We start from the raw sequence: 17902 nt of genomic DNA on the forward strand, positions 1-17902 counted from the left end.
ATGGTAATTCTATTTTAAGTTTTTTGAGGAACCTCCATACTGTTCTCCATAGTGGCTGTATCAATTTACGTTCCCACCAACAGTGCAAGAGGGTTCCCTTTTCTCCACACCCTCTCCAGCATTTGTTGTTTGTAGATTTTCTGATGATGCACATTCTAACTGGTGTGAGGAGATACCTCATTGTAGTTTTGATTTGCATTTCTCTAATAACTAGTGATGTTGAGCAGCTTTTCATGTGCTTCTTGGCCATCTGTATGTCTTCTTTGGAGAAATGTCTATTTAGGTCTTCTGCCCATTTTTGGATTGGGTTGTTTGTTTTTTTAATATTGAGCTGCATGAGTTGTTTATGTATTTTGGACATTAATCCTTTGTCCGTTGATTCGTTTTTGCAAATATATTCTCCCATTCTGAGGGCTGTCTTTTCGTCTTGTTTGAAGTTTCCTTTGCTGTGCAAAAGCTTTTAAGTTTCATTAGGTCCCATTAGTTTATTTTTGTTTTTATTTCCATTACTCTAGGAGGTGGATCAAAAAAGATCTTGCTGTGATTTATGTCAAAGAGTGTTCTTCCTATGCTTTCCTCTAAGAGTTTTATAGTGTCCGGTCTTACATTGTGTGGTCTTACATTTAGGTCTCTAATCCTTTTTTTTTTTTTTTTTGCGTTACGTGGGCCTCTAACTGCCGTGGCCTCTCCCGCTGCGGAGCACAGGCTCCGGACGCACAGGCTCAGCGGCCATGGCTCACGGGCCTAGCCGCTCCGCAGCATGTGGGATCCTCCCAGACCGGGGCACAAACCCGTGTCCCCTGCATTGACAGACGGACTCTCAACCACTGCGCAACCAGGGAAGCCCTGTGCATTAATTTTGTATCCTGCTACTTTACCAAATTCATTGATTAGCTCTGGTAGTTTTCTGGTAGCATCTTTAAGATTCTCTATGTATAGTATCATGTCATCTGCAAACAGTGACAGCTTTACTTCTTCTTTTCCAATTTGGATTCCTTTTATTTCTTTTTCTTCTCTGATTGCTGTGGTAAAACTTCCAAAACTATGTTGAATAATAGTGGTGAGAGTGGGCAATCTTGTCTTGTTCCTCATCTTAGTAGAAATGGTTTCAGTTTTTCACCATTGAGGATGATGGTAGCTGTGGGTTTGTCATATATGGCCTTTATTATGTTGAGGAAAGTTCCCTCTATGCCAAATTTACAAGCAGCTCATGTAGCTCAATATCAAAAAGCAAATAACCCAATCCAAAAATGGGCAGAAGACCTAAATAGACATTTCTCCAAAGAAGATATACAGATTGCCAACAGACACATGAAAGAATGCTCAACATCATTAATCATTAGAGAAATGCAAATCAAAACTACAATGAGATATCATCTCACACTGGTCAGAATGACCATCATCAAAAAATCTACAAACAATCATGCTGGAGAGGGTGTGGAGAAAAGGGAACCCTCTTGCACTGTTGGTGGGAATGTAAATTGATACAGCCACTATGGAGAACAGTATGGATGTTCCTTAAAAAACTAAAAATAGAACTACCATACAACCCAGCAATCCCACTACTGGGCATATACCCTGAGAAAACCATAATTCAAAAAGAGTCATGTACCAAAATGTTCATTGCAGCACTATTTACAAGAGCCAGGACATGGAAGCAACCTAAGTGTCCATCGACAGATGAATGGATAAAGAAGATGTGGCACATATATACAATGGAATATTACTCAGCCATAAAAAGAAATGAAATTGAGTTATTTGTAGTGAGGTGGATGGACCTAGAGTCTGTCATACAGAGTAAGTAACTCAGAAAGAGAAAAACGAATACCGTATGCTAACACATATATATGGAATCTAAGGGAAAAAAAAAAGGTCATGAAGAACCTAGGGGCAAGACCGGAATAAAGACACAGACCTACTAAAGATGCATTTGAGGATATGGGGAGGGGGAAGGGTAAGCTGTGACAAAGTGAGAGAGTGGCATGGACATATATACACTACCAAACATAAAATAGATAGCTAGTGGGAAGCAGCCTCATAGCACAGGGAGATCAGCTCGGTGCTTTGTGACCACCTAGAAGGGTGGGATAGGGAGGGTGGGAGGGAGGGAGATGCAAGAGGGGAGAGATATGGGAACATATATATATATGTATAACTGATTCACTTTGTTATAAAGCAGAAACTAACACACCAATGTAAAGCAATTATACTCCAATAAAGATGTTTAAAAAAAGACAAGTTAGTAAAAACAGACTTGTGTCTAAAATAATACATGCAAATAATTTTATAATTTTCGGGTAGAGAGGCCTTCCAGTGGAACACACAAACCATAAATGAAAAGATGAGCATATTTGACCACCTACATTTATTTTTAAATTTTAATACAAAGAAGAAAAAATTAAAAAGTATTGTCCAAGTCTGGGTGAAGAGTTTTTAGAGATGACACCAAGAGTAAGATTCACAAAAGAAAAAAATGATAAATTGGTTTATATCAAGATTAAAAACATCCTCTGTAAAAGACCCAATGAAGATGAAAAGATTAGCAGTAGACTTGGAGAAAACATTTGCAAATTACATATAGGACAAAGATTGTATGTAGAACATATAAACAGCCCTCCAAGCTCAAGAGCTTTTTTTTTTTAAGAAGAAAGCAAATAATCCAATTAGAAAATGGGCAAAAGATATGAACATACATTTCTCTGAAGAACATGCACATGAAAATAAATGCATGGAAGATGTTCAACATCACTAGCCATTAGGGAAATGCAAATTAGAACTGCAGTGAGATATCACTACATAACTATCAGAATGGCTAAAATAAAAAATAGTGACAATACCAAAGTTGGTGAGGGCATGATGAAACTGAATTACTCTATTGCTGGTAGGAATGGAAGATGGGACTGCCATTATGTATGCCTCCATATTGTTTTCCATAGTGGCTACACCAATGTATATTCCCACCAAAAGCGTAGGAGGGTCCCTTTTTCTCCACATCTTCACCAACACTTCTTATTTCTGGTCTTTTCGATGATAGCCATTCTGACATGTGTGAGGTGTTATATCATTGTGGTTTTGATTTTCATTTCTCTGATGGTTAGCAATGTTGAGCATCTTTTCATGTGCCTGTTGGTTATCTGTGTATCTTCTTGGAAAACTGTCTCTTTAGGTCTTCTGCCCGTTTCTTCATCAAGTTGTTTATTTTTTTGATATTGAGTTGTATAGCTAATTATATATTTTGAATATTAACCCATTATTGCAAATATTTTCTCTCATTCAATAGGCTGCCGTTTCATTTTGTTGATGGTTTCCTTTACAGTGCAAACAGTTTTAAGTTTAATTAAGCCGCATTTGTTTATTTTTGCTTTTGTTTCCTTTCCCTTGGGAGACAGATCCAAAAAAATACTGCTGTTTATTTGAGTTTCTTTTTGTATTCAGATTGAGAAAATGTTCAAATTTCATTCTTTTACATATAACTGTCCAGTTTTCCCAGCACCACTTATTGAGAAGAATATCTTTTCTCCATTGTGTATTCTTGCCTCCTTTGTCATAGGTTAATTGACCATAAGTGTGTGAGTTTCTGTTCCATTGATCTATGTGTCTGTTTTTTTTTTTTTTTTGCCAGTGCCATACTGATTTGATTACTATAGCTTTGTAGTATAGTCTGAAGTCAGGGGGCATGATACCTCCAGCTTTGTTTTCTTTCTCAAGATTGCTTTGGCTATTCAGGGTCTTTTGTGGTTCCATATAAATTTTAGGGTTGTTTGTTCTATTTATGTGGAAAATGTCATAGGTATTTTGATAAGGATTGCATTTAATCTGTAGATTGCTTTGGGTAGTATGGACATTTTAACAATATTAATTCTTCTAATCCATGAACATGAGATATCTTTCCATTTCTTTGTATCATCTTCAGTTTTCTTCATCAGTGTTTTATTGTTTTCAGAGTAGAGGTCTTTCACCTCCTTGGTTAATTTTATTCCTAGATATTTTATTCTTTTTGATGTGATATTAAATGGGATTTATTACTTTATTTATTAGTGCATAGAAAAGCAACAGATTTCTGCACATTAATCCTGTATCCTGCAACTTTACTGAATTCATATATTAGTTTTGACAGTTTTTTGGTGGAGAGTTTAGGGGGTTTTCTTGATATAGTATCACATCAACTGCAAATAGTGACAGTTTTACTTGTTCCCTTCCAACTTGGATGCCTTTCATTTCTTTCTCTTATCTGATTGCTGTGTCTAGGGCTTCCAATACTATGTTAAATAGTAGTGGCAAGAGTGGGCATTCTTGTCTTGTTCCTGATTTTAGAGGAAAATCTTTCAGCTTTTCACCATTGAGTATGATGTAAGCTGTGGGTTTGTCATAAATGGCCTTTATTATGTTGAGATATGTTCCCTCTATACCCACTTTGATGAGAGTTTTTATCATGAATGGATGTTGATTTTGTCATTCGTGTGCCTCCCGTTTGCCCCCTTAGCTCTCTGAATTTCCCCCCACTACAGCATTGATCACATTATACTAGAGTATCTTATTGACTTATCTGCCCCTCCTCCCATCCAGGGCATAAACACCATGAGAGCTAGAACCCCATCTTTCACATTCATTGCAAGATGTTCATTTCACAGTTGATGCTCAACACATGCCAAGAATAGTGCCTGACACCCAGGAGGCACAACAATAAAGCTGAATAAAAAAGGGAAGAAAAAAAGGGAAGGAGGAAGTGTGGGGGGAGGGGGCAGAGAGAGGGAGAAAGAGAGAGACAAAGAATGTTTGGACTGTTAGATTCATGCTGCTAATTGAATTTAAGGCAAAATTATAAGGTACAAAGTATTTAAATTTAGTATTTTTTTCTTTTTCTATTCCCTTCCGTTGTTGGTTAATTATTCACTCTAGACAGTCTAAAGCAGGGGTCCCCAAACTCCAGGCCACAGAGCGGTATGGGTCCACACAGCTGGAGGTGAGTGATAGGGGAGCAAGCGAAGCTTCATCTGCCGCTCCCCACTGCTGGCGTTACTGCCTGAACCATCACCCCACCCCCACCCCCATCCGTGGAAAAATTGTCTTCCACGAAATCAGTCCCTGCTGCCAAAAATGTTGGGGACCACTGCTCTAAAGGTCAGTGTTTTCATATCACAACCTAAAATAATTCATACTAAAGAAGTGATGACAGCATTGTTTCAAAGGGTGATTCCAAAAGCATTAGTTGGAGTCTTAAAGATCATTTTGAGTTCAATCCCTCACTTTATAAATGAGGAAATTGAAGCCCAGAGACTCACCAGATATCACACAGCAAGTTCAGCTCAGAGCTGACACCCACAGCTGGGTCTTTGGACTTCCTAAACTGTACTTCCTCCTGGAGGAAACATCAGCCACTTAGGGAGAGTGATGTTCTGGGAAGCAGCATGAGGGTGATGTTCCCAAAGTCAGGCAGGCAAGCTTTCTTGCTGCCCCTCAAATTTCAACAGCCACAAGCACCACCTACCCCAGAGGGTTATTGTGGGTTTAAAGAGCTATTGGCTATGACAGCACCTGGTATATTGTAAACTGTAAAGCACTGGGTAAGCTGTAGGGTTGGGGGTAAACAGTAAACCATCAAGTCACAGTAGACTGAGAGGACGTTGGTCGTGCTCTCAGTAACCTGACAATCTCACCTAGAAATCTTGAGAAATTTCTTTGCTTGACAATTCCTAACTGAATCCTATGGAAGTTTAGAGAAACAAGCATCCTTCATACTAATTCAGAAGCAATTTTTGTACAGACTTGATTTTAGGCTGTTTTTTTGACAGTTCCCTAAACTTCCCTGATATAAAAATTTAAAAGCTGATGAACACTTCATTGTATTTTACTGCCAGTTCACTCCTGAAACACTTTAGGAAATTATTTCATCCCAATTTCTTTGAGTTGCTGAAAAATAAAATGGCTTCTGTGACAGAATTGGATAGGTAGTAGGTTCCATAGGCATTTGGATATCCTTGGTGGAGCATGTTAAAAGATGAACCAAGGTGTATTAAAATTTTTAAGTTTATTTGAGCAAAAATCGATTCAAAGCAGGCAGCATCCAATCTTGCAGATAGAAAAGGGTTCTGAGGTGGTGTACAAAATGAAAGACTTTTACAGCCAGAAGGAAGTAGGCACAAGGAAGCTATACTAGGCCAAAAAAAGTGGGTTGGGGGCTTCCCTGGTGGCGCAGTGGTTGAGAGTCCGCCTGCCGATGCAGGGGACATGGGTTCGTGCCCCGGGCCGGGAGGATCCCACATGTGCGGGGTGGCTGGGCCCGTGAGCCATGGCCGCTGAGCCTGCGCATCCAGAGCCTGTGCTCCGCAATGGGAGAGGCCACAACAGTGAGAGGCCAGCGTACTGCAAAAAAAAAAAAAAAAAAAAAGTGGGTTGGTTATTGCAAGGTCACTTTCTTTTAGGGGATGGCAGAGGTCTATCAGGCAGATTACCTGACGAGTGCTGATCGCATGATTACTGGTTGACTGGTTTAAAATTCCATTTCTGGGAGAGCCAAAACTGTAATCAAGTTAAATCTCAGTTTGGTGGCGTGAGGCTTAGAGTAAGTGACTCCATTTTGGACGTGTTGTCTTTCTCTTAACAAGTGTGAGCGTGTGGAAATGTTTTTAATAGTCAGAACCTTTACTGTGGAATTCCAGAGTCTCCACAGGGTTCAACAGAGAAACGGTTTCTCTCAGATACATTTCCCTCCAATATGCTTTGATTGGTCTCCTGTTGCATTAGATGGGTCCTAAGTGACCAAATGATGTTTCTGGAGTCCTTTGCCTATAGTTTCTAATATCCACAGTTGCAATCAGACAGTGCATCATCCTGAGCCTTCATCCCAGGAGGTTGTCGGGGTTCAAGTGTGTCAGTTAGTGATGCTTCGTTGGGTGCATGGAACTAAATACTTAAATAAAAGTGGCTTAAACAATTGAGTTTTATTACTGTTGTTCCTTAGAGAACAAGACTAGCCATAGGTAGGCAGTCTCAGGGTTGGCTCAGGAGCTCAGTGTTGCCATCAGCGACATTACTTCTCTTCATGTCTCTGTCTTCCCATCCTCAAAGTGTCCGTGTATCTCCTACCTTGGTCCCAGGGTGGCTGCAGCAGGTGCAAGCTTTACAACCTCATGTGACAGTGTTCCTAAGCAAGAAAGAAGAGAGCTTACCTCCTCTTTCTCCTTTTGTAGGAAAAGAAAATGTTTCTCAGAAAACCCCCCAGCAAACTTCCCTTATGTCTTATTGGACAAAACTGGATTCTGTGGCCATTCTGAGCTCCCAGAAGGGCTGAGAAAAGTGAAGCTGTCATTCTCAGTCTCTCCTGGAATCGGGTGCTTCCAATAGACAAGAAGGATGAACAAAATGTTTGTTAGGTGGGCTGTCATAATTTGTGTGTGTGTGTGTGTGTGTGTGTGTGTGGTACGCGGGCCTCTCACTGTTGTGGCCTCTCCCGTTGCGGAGCGCAGGCTCCAGACACGCAGGCTCAGTGGCCCAGCCGCTCCGTGGCATGTGGGATCTTCCCGGACCGGGGCACGAACCCGCGTCCCCTGCATCGGCAGGCGGACTCTCAACCACTGCGCCACCAGGAAAGCCCTGGCTGTCATAATATTAAACACTGCTTGAGAGCATTCTAAACACTTAACAAACATTAATCCATTAGATCTTCACAACAAGTCCCTGGGGTGGGTAGGTGTGATTATTATAATATTACTTTACACAGAAGCAAACTGAACTTCAGCGATAATAACATAGTGAGGCAGTGAAGGAGCCACGATTCCAGCTCCATCGCCAGACTCCAGAGGCTGCACTGCTAACTACATATTACACTGCTCTCAGCCTGCAGTGACCGCCTCAGCAGGCAATCTGCCAGGCTGCTTCCAAAAGTCTAACACATAAAAGGTCTGAGCCATGCTTATCTCCCTGTGAAGTGCAAATGTGACATTTTCCCCTGGCTGCAGTCACGGTGTGGGTGAGAAAGAGCAGAGAGGCATCCAAGAGTGACAAGAATTGCTTTTCATCATCATCAAGGCTGCAACAGCCAGGGCCATGGTCGGGGCCAGGGCCGGGACCAGGAGAGTACAACTCATGGCCAAGGGCCAGTGATAAACAGCGGCCCGCTGTGCCATCACAGGTGTCAGGACATCTGGGCAAGTCAGAGGTGAGTGATGGAGAGTCCAGTTATGAGCAGGCAGGATTGGAGTAGAATAGAGTTTCCAAGTTAGAGGAGTGTTTTAGAGGCCGCTCCACTTTTTCTCTCATTTTCAAATGAGTGAAATGAGGCCCAAATAGAGTGGAGTAATGTGTTCCAAAATCACCCAACTTATCTATGTAGTATGTGAGGCACAGAATGAGGGCTTTTTTCCAGGTGAAACAGAAAGAACCTGGGGTCAGGTCCTCAAGGAAGCCCTCTTTGTCTGACCCTAGTAGAAAGCATCCCTAGTGCTTCCTACAGGCTTCTGTTAACACTTTCTGTTATAATATCAAATTTATTCACTTATGTCTGGGTCTCCCTGATTACCTTGGGAGGGTCTCAAAAGCCAGACTACACTCAGCTCTGGACAAGAATCTTGACAGCTCCACTTGTATGGCCCCTTTGATTATCATTTCCTCCTTGATAAAATGGGAAGAGCAATAGTTCCAACCTCACAGTGTTGCTGGGATGATCGAGTTTTAAACGCACATGGCACTGTGTGCCAGGCAGATTCAGTGGTTGGTAAGTAGCAGTTATTGGCCATTTCATATCTCCCTGGTGCCTCCTCTCAAGTTTAGTAAATCAGTTTATCAACCAGCAGAAGAGTCAACGTCACAACAGAGAGCAGGTGGCAGAACGTTAGAGAGACATAAAGACGCGATGAAGAAAGAAGCAGAAACAGGAAAGGTCTGAGTCCAAAAGGCTAGGGAGACCACATAGAGCTGAAGACGTAAAAGAAACACACAGAAAGTAGAAGAGCCTTCACCACGAACTCCGTCTCCCAAACCTGCTTCGAGGTTCTTCAGCTTGGGCTCCTCAAGATTTCAATAAGACGGGTACCATTTTGACTAGCTTCTTTTGACAGATCTAAAGAGACTGAAGCAATTTGCTTTAGGTTATAAAGCTGGCAAGTGGCCAAGCCAGGACTAAATACGAAGGCCAGATGACTTCAAAACCGTGTTCTACATGCATACAGATCATCATGGGATTAAAGAAGCTAATCCATGTGGCCTTCTTGGCCCAACACGGGGCACAGGAGAGGTGGCTCGTGTCATTGCTGGTTTATCATTATATTCCAAGGGTCCCCCCCTTCACTGGTCCCAGAAGAGAAGGGTGGCGGCGCTGTGATTCCTAAGGAAGAAGTGGAGCCTCGTAAGCCCCGGCATTTATTGGAGGCAGGACCCAGAAGTACTGATGGTGCATGGCCCCCTCGGTCCAGGTGAAACAAGAGGCTGCCAGACCCAGAGGTAGGCAGAGTGGCATAGGTTCAACCCGAAACCTCCCCATATTTCTAATCCTTCCATAACCCTCATTAATAATACAGCCAAAGAGGCAGGAGAGTCAGCAGCAGTGATGGCGGCAGCAAAAAAGAAAGAGAGGAAGCAGCTGGCACCGGAGGGCCTCGTGCCAGACTCACGGCTGGGAGGGACTCCGGCAGTGACGACAGTGGTAAATAAACAGAATTGATGGCTGGAGTGGGGCACCCCGTACCCTGCCTGGGAAGGGACCAGGGGAGATGGGATTCTTGTGCATCCCATCCCACTGGTGTAGGCTCAGCCATCACGGGTTTACCCACATCAGACTGTGATCCGTCCCCTGGCTGGGCACTCCAGAATCACCTGTTACAGCAGAAGTAGTTTGGCAAGCCAAACAAGATGTGGATTCATCCAGGCCACCTGTAAAGGGATGTAAAGCCTAACAACCTGTGCAAAGCTCCTAACTGTCATAATTAATTTGGTACCTCTTCAGTGGTAGATGCTACCCAAGTACCATAGAGTGAAAGCCCATTCCCTGATAAATGGTTAGCCCCCCCCATAATTAAAGCTGTGAGAAATCGTCATTTGAAAAACCTAAATGCCATATTTTCCTCGCTAAACTGTTTTTGTCATTTTCTCTTCTTTGGTCCTCCCTATCCACTACTGAGGTGAACATTTCACTTTCTTCGACTTATCCAGTTACTGCTTCCCTGTTGCATAATTTAGGTTATAATTATTTTCTCATTTTCCCCTCCAGCTGGCAGTAGTTTGGTCCCTTCTACCTCGTATTTCTTTAAAATGTCACACTGTTGCTCTAGCTTATTTAAACACTCTGGAAAGTGAAGAAGTGTAGCCATTGGAAGTGCATCCCCACATCCCTTAGAAGGGAGTCCCTGTTGTCTTTCCGTGTGCAGCAGACAGGACCAGGATCCAGCAAACTAACAAAAACAGCTGATTGCAGTCGCAAAAAAAAAAAAAAAAAAAAAAACCCACAGTCCGGCTTCTACTTAAAAAAAAAAAAAAAAAAAGATGAGGGATATGGTATGAGAGCAGAATTCACTTTATGAGGGGAAACAAGGCAAAAACATTTAATAGCAATAGTGTCCCATGTATCAAGTTCTCACTGTATCTCTCTATCGACAGCTAGTATCACAGGCCACCTCCACCGATGAGGGCTTCCAAACAAAGACTTTCTTATTCTGTTTCTCCATTTGTCACTCCTAAAAGATACAGTGATCCAAAGTTTATCACTGAAAGATAGGACAAAAAACTGGTGACAAAAACTTTACGATAAATGGTGGACTTTTTTTGTGTCTGAAAACAGGGAAAAATAATGCATCCATTTTCAGAAGTTCTCTTTTTGTTTCTTTCTTTTGATTCCCAAGAGAGCACATTTTTAGTAGAATTGAATTATTCACATGAATGCTAACCAATGTCAGCTACTCTGTATTCTGTAAGGAGTTGAGCTTATAAAATGAATCATCTTGAGTATTTGCTAAACACAAAATCACAAGAATTTGTAAGTAATACATTGTAAAATGTACTTTAGGATGACTGCTCCAACATTTGAGTAGACTCTTTTTCGAAGAACAGATCACAGAAAATCCACTTCCTCTTTCCTCAGAATTTCTATAACTTTGAGGAAGAGACTTATAGGAAATCTCTTTTACAAGTATAAGTTAAGAAACCAGTCTGTATGTTTATAAGCCAAGGGCTTATATGCAGAATTTCTCAAGAAATCCAGGGGTTAGATATCAGGATATCGCCAATAGCTCATTGACAGTGTCCTGTAAGTTGAAGATAGTAATACCTCAGTTGTACAGAGGGAAGAAATTAAGTACCGAAGAGCTGAAATAATTCACTTAGAGTGATCAAAAAAAGTTAAGGACAAACTAAACTTGGTTCAGATAATCCTCAAACCCTCACACACATAAAACAACTTGTATTTAAGAGAAAGACCAGGGCTTCCCTGGTGGCACAGTGGTTGGGAGTCCACCTTCCGATGCGGCGGACACAGGTTCGTGCCCCGGTCCAGGAGGATCCCACATGCTGCGGAGCGGCTGGGCCCGTGAGCCATGGCCGCTGAGCGTGTGCGTCCGGAGCCTGTGCTCCGCGACGGGAGAGGCCACGGCAGTGGGAGGCCCGCGTACCGCAAAAAAAAAAAAAGAGAGAGAGAAAGACCATGTCCATTCTGTTCTCCTTTGTCTTCCAGAACTAATTTTTATTGTTAATTAAATATGCAAATGACTTACATTTTATAAATCAATATTTATTTTTACAGACAATGACCATTATGAATATCGCTGAGATCTGCAACTATTTTCTTATGAACTTTATTTTTTACATTAAGAAGGAACCACTTTTAAGGTAGAGATAGATATTCTAATTCAACATGAACCATTTTAACTCCTAAAAGCTTAACAAAGGAATTGTGTTAGTTGGGAACCTTTTGCGTACAAGTCATAAAACTCCAACTCAATTGACTTAGGCAAAAGGAGATGGTATTAGGAGGCTGTTAGAGGATTTTCATGTATCCAAATGGCAGCAAGGGCTGGGGATTTAAGCAGCTGCACCCTTGAGACAAGGAAGAGCAGCTCTGTCCCCCCCTTTGGGGCTCTAAGTGGTGCTGTTCCGACCTCCTGTATCAGAGATTCCATCCTCTCACATGGTGGCCACCAGCAGCTTCCAAGCCCCTCCGTTCCACAGCTTCTACCGTCAGCTTCTAATACTCATCCGCTCCTTAGTTCAAGTTCAAAAACTCCTGAGGCCAAGTTGATCAAACTGCCTCCATCTGCATGACTGTATCCAATGAGGTGAGACACCCTGAATGGTGGACTCCACCTGAAGGGTATGGTTGGAATCTAGGAAGAAGTAATTCTCCAAAAAGGGGACAGGACGGGAAGGAAAGGCTACTGAACAGCTAACTGGGCAGGCAAATCCAGAATAATCAAGTAGAACAAAAACAAACACAGATTCTGAAAGTTCAGATAACATCAGAAAGTTAAGATGGCACAAGATACAGAATGCTGGAAATCGGCATTAAGGCATTCTTCAGTACATTCTTTTTCCTTCTATTTCCCAGCCGAAACAATGAATACATAACTTTAAAACCTGACAACATACCATTTTCTCTCCCCTCTGGTAGATGTTTTCTGTCACTTCCCCATGGCATCGAAGTTTTTGGCCTAAAAATTGCCCCTAAAGTCTTACACAAAGCATCCATGATGTTACTGTCAGAATTGTTTCGGAGCTGTCTATGTTATTTTTAGGGTTCAGATCTTCTTCTGTGCTGTTTCCTCATTCCAAATTCACGACATTATCTTCCGAGCTTTGCAATTCTGATGCAATTTCCAGTTCATACTGTTTCAGTTGCTGCATTTTCATGTTTAAATCCAGCAAAGTTCTGGCCAGCTGGCAATTTTGGAAATGCATTTCCAGCTAAAAGTTAGAAAAAAATAAGGATTTTCATTAGCCTGAGATATGGATCAAATGAAACTGCTCTCTGCACAGGAAAAATAAGTACTTTGTAGGAAAGGAAAATAAGATATCAAGAAAGATGTATTTCTCATCTTATTCTCCAGTTCTGACTGTTTGGCCCGACTATAAAACTGACTTTCTATACGACAAGGTAAAATCCAGATATACAAATAGCTTTTGAAATGGCCTTGCAATGAAAACAAAAAAAGCTCATGCACAGAGCCGTCCATTTGAAAAATTCCTGCGCATAGAAGGCTGTTTCCAAGCAATGGCATGTGATCTGCGAGGAAATCATTTATCCTTATGAGCTTTCTGAGCTCCAGGATAACTGCTCAGGGCCACCTGAGCTTTCAGGACCTGGGCCCATTTACTTGATTACTTGTCATTTCAAGTTTTTAGGATTTTAAATGGTCACCCTGTTGAGCAAAACATTTAATAACCCCTTTATGTGTACTTATAGAATCTAACAATTTTCACTGTAGAGTGAAATCTGTTACACAGCAAGGCTGATTTATACCCTCCCTCCAGTGGGTGTTTGTGAAGGTCCTCATGTATTAAGAAATAGATCGATCTCTCGGGCAATGTACCTAAGAGGCAGTCTGACAAAGCTTAGTCCAACATAATCTTTGCATTATAGTTGAAAACTAGTAATCAACTATTTGCATATTTCTTCAATTAGGGTCTTGTTTAATGCAGTTCATGAGAACCCTGTTCTCTTTGCTGAAAACCCCTCATCAACTCACCGAAAGAAACCACCCCAAGGTGAACCAGGACATTCTGCTGGTAAAAAGCAAATATGGGCAGTCCCCTCCTAATTTGCAAAATAAAGTCACTGGATAAAAGTTCTTTCAGTTTTCCTCTGACATATTTTTCTTCATTCTTCAGCACCTGGAACCATTTCTTTGATAGCAAGAATTTGCAGAGAATAAAGTCAATGAACATCCAGCCAACAGACAGTAACAACATAACCCCTAGCACAAGAAGCCCTGGCACCTTGCCTACAGGAAGCTCCTGTTCTCCAGTGTGGCACGGACGCCCTGTAAACCTGCCCTACTCTTCGGCTTTACTTCCTGGCCCTCTTCCCACACCAGCTCCCACTGCAGCTGGTCAGAAACTTTGCCTGTCCCAGAATAAACACGTCGTACTGAGCCACATCTTCTGCCCGCTCTGCCCCTTGCCACCCACTTCCTGTTGAGCTCAGCCAGATGCCAACTCTTCTTAGAAGCCTTCTCTGTCTCACCTTATCTGTGCTTCCACAGCGTTCTGTACATGTGCCTCTCCTAGCACTCAGCCTACACTAGACTGATGATTTTGAGCACAGTTTGTTCCTATTCATAACTGTATCCCCAGCTAGGGGTGCACTGCCTGCTCACGCAACATGGTGGGTTCTCTGTGTGTTTGTTAAAAGACTGAGTGAAGGAATGACTAAATGGAGAAACTGGTGAACACCCATCCTATACTTTCATGCCAAGAATCAAGCAGTTAAATTATTGATAATGGCTCACCATCTCAGCAAAACAAAGTATGTGTAACTCACACCTGTTTAGGAAAGTCAAACACCAATGGTTCCTTAATTTTCTTTCCTCATGGATACCACTGAGAATCTGATGAAAGCTATGAACCCACTCTGAGGAAAGAAGTGCATTTTATGTGCATACAAAATTTGGCATACAATTTTAGGTATATAGAACCCCTGGAATTCACTCACAGGCCCTGGAATTCAATGCAAGCCACTAAGAAGACCAAATCAAACAACAAATAATAGCATAAATAACATTTCATAAATAGCAACATGTCTCTAAATTAACTGGACCTGTTCATCATTGTTCCTTACACAAATACCACCCTAAAAGATGATGTGTGGACATACACATATGGACGGGTGCCAGTTCCTACAGAAAACTGGCTAATGGCCCATTATCAAATTGGCTTCTTCTAGTGGTGATGGTGTTGAGGATCCACATTCTTTTGCTTCTTCATGACTGGCCACACACAATGGTGAAATGGTTGGCCAAGATGTTGACCGTGATCTATATCTCAGGAACACAGCATCTGTGTATGTGTGACATTCTTTGCCTCCTTACCAGAAAAACCCTTGATCTTCCATGCCTATGTATCTGTCACTTTGGGGGCACAACCAAAACACAGTAAGAGCCACTGAGTAGTGTCTATGATCTGTGCACTTTATATGACGTTATCTCATACAATACTTACAGTGATCCTATGAGCTTATTATTTCCATTTTACAGATGAAACCCAAACTTGCTAATTAGCATTCCTAAAGTAATAGGAACAGTGAGAGCAGAGCCTGTAAATGTTAATGCTGGGATTTGAACCCTCATCTATTTGGAATTTTATTCTCCACCTCCTCCCCACCCCCAGTACATTACTTGCTTAAAACTCCTACGACTTAAAACGACTAGTTAGAATGTGAAGGTTCAAGTGCCTTGGAGCTTACTGAATACAATTTCTTCACTTGATTTAAATGAGTCAGCTGAGGGCTGCCCTGGTGGCTCAGTGGTTGAGAGTCCGCCTGCCGATGCAGGGGACACGGGTTCGTGCCCCGGTCCGGGGGGATCCCACATGCTGCAGAGCGGCTGGGCCCGTGAGCCATGGCCGCTGAGCCTGCGCGTCCGGAGCCTGTGCTCCGCCACGGGAGAGGCCACAACAGGGGCCCGCGTACCGCAAAAAAAAAAAAAAAAAAAAAAAAGAGTCAGCTGAGTTACAGGAGGGATGGTGACACCCCAGGTCAGCAGCACAGGGTGACTAAGCCCGGTCTCAGCCTTCCAGTGGGCATCCTCATCCATAGCACACCCCTCCAGGCCATCTCTACTAATGAGGGCTCTCGCCCAGCCACTGCTCAGGTATCTGAAGAAAACCATGTGTTTCTCCGATATGGCTGGGTCAGAATTAATACATACCTTGTCAGATTCAAATTGTTAACACAGGTAAAATTAAATTGACTACCTTCTTGCCCTTCTTAAACTCAGAAACAAGATAAACTGTTAAGATTCTTAAATCAGACAACTGACTGATGGTTGAATCCGTTCTAAAGTAGTGGTTAACATTTTATTAGTATTCAATGCAAAAGACTAGAACTTTCCAAATCTCCACTACACATATTCATAGGCAGCACCGTTTTAAAGCTTAAGTTGCTCTTATTCATTTTGTCCCTTTCAAATTGTACCTAACTTGGAAATTGTTTAAATCACAAAACAGTAACTAAAATATTTACCTACAGTTCCCCCTGCCTACTGTTAAAAAGCTCCAATTTTACAGAATACCTTATTATCATTTCCTGTTTTCTGAATTCTTACCCAGGGGGAAGATAAAACTTGCAGAATAAAAGAAACAGTTGCTGATGGACTCGCTCCATCCATCCCGTGAGTTCATTTCATTGAAACTTCCGCCTCCGAGCCCCATAACGTGCACGTACTATGAGTTCCCTAGAGGGAACTTTCTATGTAGTAGGAAAATATAGAACAAGTTGGGGAGGGGTGGTGATGGAGGTCTCGGGTGTGTCACTAGTAGACTCAGCCCTCGACAGCCAGCCAGCACCTCGGGTCCTGCCGGACCCCTCCCCTCCCCCGCTTCCCTCCTGGATGCTGCCTGGGAGGCAGGAGCATCGGCACGGTCGGGGAAGATCGACGGCCGGTGCCCAGCTCGCCCGCGCGGCACGGCCTCACCCTCTCCCTGGGAAAAGCGGCGCTCGGCCCCCCATAGCCCTCGGTGGGGCACGTGCGCGGCCCGCGGCCGGGGGCCCCGGGAGAGGAGGAAGGAGAGGCGGCCCCGAGAGCCGGCCGCCAGCGCGCTCACCAGCTCGGCGCGCAGCCCGGCCAGGGCGCTCTCGACGCGCGCCCGGCTCTGCTCCTTCCGCGCCGCCTCCGCCGCCTCCTCCTCCCGCGAGCGCCTCGAGACGACGGGCGGCTCTGCCCGCTGGAAGGCGCGCGCCAACCGCCGCCTGAGGTCTTCCAGCAGCGGGCTGGCGGTTGGGGCCTCCTCCGGACCGGCCACGCTCTCGCCGCCTCCGGGGAAGCCTCGTGAGGGAGGCAGGGTTGAGGGCCTGAGCCCGGCGCCAACTAGGATGCCGTGGGGCCCCCGGGAAGTTCCCTCTCTGCGGCGGCTGGAGTCCCCCAGGGACATCTCGGAGACGCCGGGTTCCAGGCTTCCAGGCTTGTATTGCTAAGGGTTTGTTTCCAAGTGCGAGATGAGGGCGGGTGAGGTTGGGGGCGGGGTAACTCATGGAACCGGCGGGACCACTGCCAAGTGGGACGGGGCTATTGCTCCGCCGTGCAGAGGCGCTCCTTTCCCCCAGCCTCATCTCTGTCCTTCTTCCCTCCTTAGCAACAGACAAGGAAGTGGTTCCCATAACTCCGAGAAGAGGTTTCAACTGGCTCCCTTTTTCTTGCTCCTTGGAATGTCGTTCTAAGGGAAGACTTGGGTCCATCCAGGTAGGTGGAAGTTGAGGTACGGATGGAAAGTTTGAGGCCCTGGTTGCCTCGACTATTAATATTTCAGCCCTGTAAAATATTTTTCTCTGGCTTTCTACCGACTGTGAGGCACTGTGACAGGTGTTGTGGATATAAAGTCTGATTAGGCCTCGTACCAATCCCAGGCGTTGCCCACAGTCAAGTGGGAGAAGCTTGGCCCTGTTTGAAACTTAGAGAGAACGATCTTTCCACAAGCCCAACAATGCAGAAGACACTTCGATTCTGAAACTCCGTGTTCTTTTCAAAGTTGACACCTTTCTGCCACTTTCACATTGTGAAGGGGTTAAAATGAAAAATAAAAATTCCTCTTACTCCAGAGTGTGTTACTTTCTAATTCCCAATTCAGTGTAATCAGGTGCCAATATTACTTGTATATCCTTTATCAATGAACAGAATCAGCTGCCTCTTTTGGATCTAATCGAGAATTTCTAAAAAGGAATAAACAATCAAAATTTGTGTGTGATCATAGAATGCAAATACCTACCCCC

At 43.4% G+C, this 17902-nt stretch overlaps 1 protein-coding gene across 1 annotated transcript; it reads right to left on the reverse strand.

Annotated features, from left to right (window-relative positions):
• Window positions 1-12306: 12306 nt before the first annotated feature.
• On the reverse strand, window positions 12307-17067 carry AARD (alanine and arginine rich domain containing protein; the record flags this gene model as incomplete). The annotated part of the gene is made up of 2 exons (XM_082601197.1): window positions 12307-12885; window positions 16741-17067. The coding sequence occupies 2 exons, from the start codon at window positions 17065-17067 to the stop codon at window positions 12745-12747; spliced, it is 468 nt and encodes a 155-aa protein (XP_082457323.1). The 3' UTR covers window positions 12307-12744.
• Window positions 17068-17902: the final 835 nt, after the last annotated feature.

Source organism: Mesoplodon mirus (assembly GCF_964341445.2).
Source record: "Mesoplodon mirus genome assembly, chromosome: 16".
Taxonomy (NCBI): domain Eukaryota; kingdom Metazoa; phylum Chordata; class Mammalia; order Artiodactyla; family Ziphiidae; genus Mesoplodon; species Mesoplodon mirus.